This window comes from Halyomorpha halys, unplaced genomic scaffold (assembly GCF_000696795.3).
Source record: "Halyomorpha halys isolate HHAL.00 unplaced genomic scaffold, Hhal_1.1 Scaffold322.1, whole genome shotgun sequence".
In the NCBI taxonomy this organism is placed as follows: domain Eukaryota; kingdom Metazoa; phylum Arthropoda; class Insecta; order Hemiptera; family Pentatomidae; genus Halyomorpha; species Halyomorpha halys.
In genome coordinates this window covers 160,671-170,613 of record NW_027104705.1, presented here as the reverse complement: position 1 = coordinate 170,613, position 9,943 = coordinate 160,671, and the positions used below count along the sequence as shown (strand labels likewise).

Here is a 9,943-nt window from a genome sequence, read left to right as displayed (position 1 = left end):
GGTCAGCAAAGAACAACATAAATAAACAAAACCATATCTATTTATTTTATGCCGACGTTTCGAAGTCTGTAACTGACCATGATCAAATCAGTTACAGGTCTACCTTCTACGCCATAACCCCTGATGAAGACCTGAAATTCAGGTCGAAATGTCGGCATAAAAAAATGAATATGGTTTTGTTTATTTATGTTGTTCTTTGCTGACCATACCCCCTGACAAACTTCTCCAATCATTAATCTACGGTCAACTATCTACACCTCAAAATAATTTTTCATTTGAAGCTCTATATCAATTAAACTATCTACTACACTAAAAACCTAACAGAACATCATTTAAAGAAGAGTAAATTTTCTAAAATATGAGCCCTAATAGAAGTATCTACCTTCAATAGTTCCCGAAATATAGCTTTTTAAAAAGTAACATTTCATAGAATATATACTGAGAAATCAGTAGTTAAAGAATTTATTTGAGGAAATCTTTATCTCAGGAACCATGAGGAGACATACAGATGTCTATTAGCACTAAAATTAAAGCTAGTTTAATGAGCTATAAAGGAGTTTATAATCAAATTCCAAATCTTTTGGTAAAAACTTTAGTACTTTCCTTTTTAGGAATATATACATTTTTTTTATTTCTTTATGGATTATGTAATGCGGACAACATTTTGGACTCCTCTACCCATAACTAAGTTCTAAATTAAAAATATTTACAATCAACAATTTTGACATTGCATTTTAATAAAAAAAAAAAAAGATCTGTTAGTCTAAGGACAATTAAGTAATGATACACCATATAGTACAAGAGCCCAAGAGGAGAAAAAAAGCAGTTATCTCACCCCAATTTTTGATTACTTTAATGAAAACTATGTATAATTAATAGCAAAAATTGATGAGTCTGCCAAGTATAGGTAGGGGGAATAAAAAATGGTGGCTGTTTCAAAGCAATAAAAAAAAAAAAATTTTCATTTGGAGCTCTAGATCTTAAAAAGTAGGAACAACACAAGAAAACCTAAGAGAACGTCATTTAAAGAAGAGTAAAGTTGCTAAAATATGAGCCCTAATAGAGTTATTTACGCTAAATAGTTTTCGAGATATAGCTTTTTAAAAAGCAACGTTTCAGAAAAATGTTGCATGAACTGAAAGATCAGTAGTTAATTTATTTTGAAAAATTTATATCTCAAAAACCATTTGACGTACAGATGTCTATTAGCACTCAAATTAAAGCTAGTTTAATGAGCTATAAAGTAGTTTATGACGTTTATCTTCGAAATAGTAGTAGTTTTCATAATATTTGATAAAAATAGATTGATTTCTAGTTGTTCAGACAAAATTTCATATAAACAATTCATATTCAAATACAAATATCATAAAATCAACTACCTCTGTGAAGATAAACGTAATAAACTACATTATATTATATTCAACTAACTTTAATTTAAAGACATCTTTAAGTCTAATGGTTCTTCAGATATATTTTTCATAAACCAAAATTTTTATCAGAAGAATTTGAAATCATCTTTTGTTAATTTATTTTTTAAAATATCATAAAAATTACTACTCCTACGAAGATTGTCTTCATAAAATACTTTATAGCACATTAGACAAGCTTTAATTAAAGTGCTGGCACACATTTGTACATAGAATAGTTCATGAAACATAGATTTCTCAAAATAAATTGACTAACTACTGATTTTTAAGTGAATATTTTATTAAATGTTGCTTTTTAAAAAGCTATATTTCAGGAACTATTGAATGTAGATACTTCTATTAAGGCTCATATTTTAGAAAATTGATTCTACTTTAAATGATGTTCTGTTAATTTTTTTTATTATTGTAGGTAGTTACAAGGATACGGAGCTTTGAATGAAAAATTTATGTTTTTTTAACGTTTTGAAACAGCCGCCATTTTTTATTCCCCCTACCTATACTTGGTAGACTCATCAATTTAGATTAGTAATTATTCATAGTTTTCATTAAAGTAATCAAAAATTTAATCAATCATTAAATTAATAAGAAATATGGGTACTATTGATGCTTCAAATAAATTTTCTCAAAAGAATTTTTTTTTTAATATCTAACTGAACTCTGTTAAAATTCATAGACTATCAGAACAAAATCTTAAACTGAATAGTTTTCTATCAGACAGGTCAATATTATAGAAATTTTTGGTAATTTTTAAAATAGAAAATATAATAATTTGACTGATTAAAATGAACATCTATAAGAACTGAGAAAGCACATTTAAATTACTGCATTATTATTAATTAATTAAGTTGTTTTTGATATTTAAAAAGAAAAAACTCTTAATTTTCAGTTGTAAACTGTAAAAAGAGATTACTGATATTGTAATACACAGAATTGAGAACAGAAATCATTTGCCATTTTACTGTGTAAGCTATTTATAGCACATCTGATTCCATTACATAACCCAATGGTTATGTAATATACCACCAGCACATAATTAACATTCGTTTAATAACATTTTTAGACTCACTATGCATATAATAAAATTACACGAAGATAACCGACGAGATAACTGAAATTATATTCAGAACTAATTATTTGGAAATGTATCACTTGTGACTTTATTGATATTACTTTGATTCCAGATTTGAAAAACCATAGCCCAAAAAATTATTTGTTAAATATAAAAGATAATTTTTTTATAAAACCTATTTGATTTTGAACATTATATGGATTTTTAATATTAATCAATAGAATCTGGCAATCATTGGTGTAAAGGGAGTAAATTCATCTGGAATTTATTAAAAATAACTCAGGGAACTTTTGGATTGTTCATAAATTGGCATTGAAATATATTTATTGTATTTAATGCTTAGTGAAAAAAATTTTGAACTTATTATTCAAAAAATAGAAAAATTATTAACAAATAATAATAATATTTAGAAATTGAATAATGAACAATTAAATAAGATTTTTATACATAAAAACTACTAAATGAAATTAAATAATGTATAAAGAGAAGATATCAGAGCACTGATTTTCTGAATTCTGTGATGGCCTATTCTCATTCCATATAGTATTATCTGATACTCATTTAACAGTAATATTATTTGATTTTAACCCTATACAGGCCAAGAGTAGAAAGACCACAAAAAAAGTTTTATTTTTTATTTATTTATTTTTTAATACACTTAGGCCTTCTCGCTACCAATGGAGAGGGGACGTGACGGCCGTGCGGATTGGGCGCAAGTCCCAGCGAACTCAGTTCAGAACGTTGTGGGTTCTATTTCCACCTGGGGCAGTTTAGTATTCATTTTTTGGCGGTCCTGAAGAATGAATCTTGACACTCCCACCTTGGTTAGCACGCGGTGGCCACCTAGGTAGCCGTCAGGGGTTGGCAAAAAGGACCACTAGGCCCACTTGCCGGACTTGTTCCCCCACCAGTACCAGTACCAATGAAGTACCGAGTATAACAGCTAAATTTTCTGATGAAATGAAAAAAAAAAGTTTAAAAAAATTATCTTAATTACAATTAAATAAGTGAATACAAAACTATTTTATTATTGATACAATTCCTTTCTCGCAGGTAGATTATTCAAAGTAAACCACAATGGTTTCTATTTGTCCTTCTTCTCTCAGTCCGCTGGTGTTTCTCAAGGTAGTATCCTCGGTCCCATCCTCTACAGTCTATACAGCTGATATCCCAACCAATCCTACTAACACTATCCTCACCACGTATGCTGATGACACATATGTACTCCCAGTTAATAATAACCCTTTAATTGCATCCCAAACCCTCCAATCCCATGTCATAACCCTCGAAGAACGGTGCTGAAATTGAAGGAAAGAAATGAATCCCATCTAATCACCTGTAGGCTGAGAAGTTTTGGCCATCTTGTCAGCAGCTTTATGCTCTGAAGTCACTAGCTGAGAAAGGACTGGCATCACCATCTTTTCAGATAGTCTGTCTGCCCTTCAAGCCTTGGAGTCACCTAGAGTCACCTCTAATTTGGTAAGAGAGTGTAAAAAAGCCTTAGAATCATTAGCGTGCTTAAAGAAGCTTCAGCTTGTGTGGGTCCCAGGACACAAGGGAATCACAGGTAATGAATAAGTTGATCAGCTCGCTAGAATCGGGACTGAGCACCCTCCTATAGGGCCAGAACCATTTCTAAGCACTTCTAAAAGGCATCAGATAAAAATAGTTCTTGACTGGACATGGAAGAAAGCAGGTAAGGAGTGGAGGGACTGTATAGGGCTGAGACAGGCCAAGATTTTAATAACCAAACCCTCTACTTCTAAAACTAAGTGGCTGCTAGGCCTAAACAGAAACGAACTCCGATTATTAATAGGAGTTCTTACAGGTCACTGCAGACTTAAAAGACATCTTAAGATATGTGGAGTAATCCATGATGAAACCTACTGCTTATGTGGACAGGCCCCAGAGACTGCCTTGCATTACATAGCAGATTGTGGTAAGTATGCGTCACTAAGATAAACGTTTCAGGCTCTGATAGAATTACAGGAAAAGAGGCTTCCTCTATAGATTGGGAGTCCCTTTTGAATTTCATTAGAAAATGAAAAAGGTTCGACATAGAGGAATAAGATATATTAAGAAGCCATTCCATTGGATTGTCTTGGGGATGGCAAAAAGGACCAATAGGCCCACTTGCCGGACTTGTTCCCCCCACCAGTACCAGTAATCACCTTTACTCTTTGTGGTAAACTTACCAACTGCCCTATAGTATAATCTATTACATTAATGTTGCTCTTATCCCTATAGAACAAATCCGCAACCTAGGACTATATCTAGACAAATGACTAACTTAGAATCCTCACACTACACTTAAAAGATAGCAAACTACATGTAGACTCCAACTGTTAAAGCTCTTACTTGACAAACAAAGGGGACGCGGTGGCGGAGTAGTAAGGCATGATGCTACTAACTCTAAGGACCTGGGTTTGAATCCCGCTAGGCAGAAAATTGTTTTCTGTTAAACTGTAGTGAATCCTGAGGGTTCTGGGCCCTCTTTGGGTTCACCCAGCCTCATAAATTTGGTACTTGGTAAAAGTATTAATTAAGTAAGAATTTGATAACAATTCTGGCAGTTAGTGTGATTCTGACCAAATCACCTCCTTGCACAACTGTTGGTCTAGTAACAATACTTCCTTAAAAAGTACTGAATTCCTGACCCTTCATTGGTTGTAGTGGTGCAGATCTTAATTTAATTTTAATTTTTAATAAATGTTTCAAAACAAATGCCTTATACACGCAAACAACTATACACATTACACAAGAATAACTAAGATGGATTCAGAATTAAATATAGTCACAACACATGAATACATACACAAATTTACTCATAATTTCTCTCAATCTTTCCCCCTTAAACCCTCTGATAAATGAAATAAAAAGTTATACAATGACCAGTAGATATAAAAATAACCCAATTAAGTATACATTGCTGTAAAAATCATCAATTTATTAGGTATTCTATTTTATTTCAAAACTTTATTTTTTTTCATTCAGCTCATTTTTTACCAAAAATGAAAACAGTTCAGATGTAATAAGTAGTAAAGAAATATAAATTGTAAAAGAGTATAGTCCAAAGCAGATAGGTATGATCCAAAATCTAGAGTCCTGATACTAGGAGAAGTATCCGAAGCCTTTAAAGACAAAACAGGTCTGAGGCAAGGAGGTGGACTCTCACCAATGCTGTTCAACCTACCACTAGAAAAGGTAATTAGAAGAACATCATGAGAAAATGGTAGAGTGCACATCGGAATGAAACATTAAGTCCTGGTGAACATGAACGACATTGGGAACCTAGGAAGTAACCAAGATGACCTGGGAAGACTATTAAGAGATTGAAAGCTGAAAAATATACCCTAATCATATGGTCTGCAAGGAGAGCATATCGTTTCCGAAAGCAGACAGTTTCAAATACTTCGGTTCCACAATAATATCCATAAATAATCAATGGACTGAGATAGACCAGCGTATAACATTGTGCGAACAGAGCCTTCTTCTCTCTGTGAAGAATATTGAAATCCTGAAAAATCTTTAAAAATCTGAAACTGAGGGTGTACAATGCCAAAATAAAGCTTCAGACATAAGGCTACGAGACCTGGGCTCTAACAAGTAGATTTGAACAGAAAGTCATCTATAAAATTAAAAGAGCGATCTGGAATCAGACTCTGAACACATAGAGAAAAACAACTAACAGCAAACTGCTTGCAGAGACTGGTCAGTCAATATTCCATGATATGAAAACAAGGAGGTTAAGATGGGCAGGATATGTGGCTCAAAGCAATCCACCAGAACACCGCAACACAACAGTAACTGCCATTATAAATGCCAGTGGTAAGAGACCACATGGGAGTCCACAAACAAGATGGCTAGATAGAATCAACAAAGATGCAAAAAAGCTAAATGCAGCAAACTGGAAAGCAGAAGCCCAAGATATGCAGGCAAAGATCTACAAGGCCTATAGAGCCAACCAAAAAAAAGTCCATACTTTAATAAAAAATCAAAATTATCCAAAAGAAATAAATCAATAATATATAAAGCGGTACCAAAACCCATCTTAATTTATGCCTGCACCATATAAATTTTTACTAGTTCAACCAATATAAAAAAACACAAGTATTTCAAAACAAAAGCCTCAGAATTGTTAATAACTACACATATTGCACTAGAATATATAAAATGTGAAAAGAATTAAATATAGACACCGTATAGGATTACATATATATAAACTGATACATAATTTCTTCCAGTCTTGTCCCAACTCATTTAACCCCCTAATCACAAAAATAGGAAATTACACAAAAACTACAACACGTAGATACAAACACAAAAGAACTAAATATATATTAATATAAACATACAACATAAATTTTAGCTAATACCCACTAAAACTGATGTTTTGCATCTTGGACCCAATATGGCCAATATTTTCTGTACTAAAGGGGTGTACCAAATGGCTGATTTAAAGGGAAGTGCAGTGGGCTCTCATCCACCTATAGATAAAATGAATGTTAATTTTTGGAATAATTTGATATTATATCCACGATATTTATATTCTAAACAAAATATTCAAGTTCAGAAACCCTCTTGAAACCAGACAATTCTCGATTTTTCTTGACAGATATCGCTGACCATGGTTTGGATTCCATGTAAAATAGAATAACATTACCACTATAACATGAAACCTCTACTGAATAATTTAATTGTCTGATATACTAGAATTACAAGGAGTCTTGCAAGGTGATATCACAAGACCACTTTTATTTACTTTTATATAAGAAGACTTGAAATTAAGAATAACAATATAAAAATCATTGAAATAAAAAAACAAGAAGTATATCACCCGCAGTTGAAACCAATAATAACAGCATAATTGGAAATCTACATGGAAGTTTCATTAAGTATTTTAAAATTATCAGTAATTTAACTGATTTTGTTAAAAATAAGCACAATTTGAAAGATTAATACCATATTATCAAATTTGTGAATAATTTGGATTAAATATGTAATGGTGAAACCAATTTCAAAATTTTATTACAAAAAGTGACAATGTAAATAGATTTATTTCTAAAAGTGTTAAAAATTTTTAAATTGAGAAAATAAGTTAAACCTCATACTTTAACTTTCCATTTTACAAACAATTTAAAGGGCACACATGAGATTTCTTAAATGCAGTTAAAGACCACTTGGTCAACCAGTTGATTTAAAATTCCTTTGTGGATTCATTTGAAGAATAAAAAAATGAGTATACTTAAAAGTTCACAATAATGATTTTCATAAATAAAAAACAGATTAATTTTAGAGTACTATTAAAAATAACTTACATTCAATTCATGAACAGTCGACATACTTGCTCCAACGTAAACAAAGCATCAATGACAAAACTCAAACAATGGAGGTAAACAACAACATGCCACTAACCTGTGTACCAACTGCGGGTGCTGAGATTGGTGAAAGTTTGTCTAAAAATAAGTATAAATTTATTTAAAGTTTATTTATATCGTGAGTAGGCACGATAAAATAATATTATTCATCAATTACAATATATATTACATTGGTAACAACGATATTTACATTATTATAAAAAACACTTGGAAATTAATCATGATGAAACTTGAATAGTTACCAGTGAGTGATTAATCACTGATTGATTTAGTTGGAATATTTTAATCAGGTTTAGTTAAAAAGCAAAATTTAAATAAAACCTATTCTAAGGACCTTTCTGTGATAATTCTACTGGTTCACTATCGATTGTATCTTTTTTTCCTCCGATACCTCTAAAACAGAAAAAACATAATATGAATTAATAAATTTCATTACGCATTTATTACATAAATCGGATTATATACTGACCTTTTTCTATCGTTGGTACTTTAAGGTGTAACTCTGAGAGATACTTATTCTGGTTTGAATGGTCCATTCTTTGAGAATGCTACCATAAAAAAAATTGTAGGTGAGGGGCCTCCGCCATCGATGGTATTGGAAAACAGGGCCATCTTTAACCAATTTGGGGCCCTCCAGACTAGAAATAGTGCCCTTCAAGTTATTTTCAGAACAACTTTGGGTTATAAATAACACCCAAGTTAAAAGCATTTATTTATTTAATGTTTAGAAGGTTTTTAGGTAAATTTTGATTAGAAAAATCATGAATCATTTCTAAAAAGTCTATTTAAGCTCATCATTTTATATCGGTATCAGTGGCAAACTGATTAATCTTTCTTGCTTCTCAGTTCATTCTTGGTTTGTTTCAATTTATGGCTCATAAGAGCAAGGGAGCTATAAGGTAAAAATGGCACTGGTCAAGGAAACCACTGAAGAGACGATTATTTTCTCACTTTATAAAGAGAATATATTCCCGAAACTTCTAAAATCACAAACCGCGAATATGATCATTAAACAACAGCTAACTGGATACCGACTTATGTTGCTTCCTTTATTTACCATATATCTGTACAAGCCTATAATTTGGGGCAAACGGCAGAAGTGTAGATCCTGCATAATAGCGGCGGATTTTTTATCCACGCACAAGCAAGGGCTTACCCAGGATCAAAACTAGGGTGGGAGGAGAAAAGCAATAGTCAATCGGGGGAGGGGGAAGCTATAGTCAGGTTGTGACATTTCAGCACAGAAAAGGAGAATGAAACTAACATTTAAAAAACATTATTGGAGGATTAAGATAAATTCAAACAAATCCCATCAAATCACCTTTACCCTTCGTCGTAAACCTACCGACTGCCCTACAGTTTCATTTAATGATGTTACTCTTACCCCTATCGAACAGAGCCGCTACCTTGGACTACATTTGGACAAACGATTAACCTGGAATCCTCACACAAAACTGAAAAGACAGGAATCTGCACGTCGATTTCGACTGATCTACATGACTGTAATAAGGTCAATCTGGACATATGGAGTTGAGCTTTTGGGCTCCACTAAACCTTCGAATTTCTCTCGTATTCAATCCTTACAATCCAAAGTCCTTCGTAAAATCCTCAATGCTCCTTACTTTCTCACAAATAAAATCATACATAAAGACCTTAATGTTCCCTGTGTAACCGATCAACACCGAACCAGATATCACTCAAACCCCCTAGTTTCTAAACTTCCATCCTCTCCCATTCCTGACAATCCTCCTAGGCACCTGAAAAGAAGATGGCCCCGTGACCAGCTAATTTAACTTAGATCAGATTTACTAAATGTATTATAATGTACATTTGTAAATAGCAATAAATAAATATTAAAAAAAAAAAAAAGAACATAATGAATAATTGTTGCTGAGCTTTATTAGTTATTACAATTTGCTTGAAAAAAACACACGCGGCTTCATTTCCACAGTCATATCGGTTGACATCGCTAATGTATCAGTGACTGTCCTTATGTACACATCCTTCAACAACAGATATCTGCAGTATATCACCCATCAAAGGATCATCAAGAAGCATCGTCAAACATG

The 9,943-nt window shown here is 32.4% G+C and overlaps 1 protein-coding gene across 1 annotated transcript in view; it reads right to left on the bottom strand.

Moving 5' to 3' along the window:
* Positions 1-7,923, bottom strand: part of hgo (homogentisate 1,2-dioxygenase) — a 34,400-nt gene extending 26,477 nt beyond the window's left edge. The window contains exon 1 of the mRNA XM_067053588.1: positions 7,815-7,923. Coding sequence (XP_066909689.1) covers positions 7,815-7,838 — 24 coding nt within the window. The 5' untranslated portion in view covers positions 7,839-7,923. The remainder of the gene's footprint in view (positions 1-7,814) is intronic.
* Between the last annotated feature and the right edge of the window lie 2,020 nt (positions 7,924-9,943).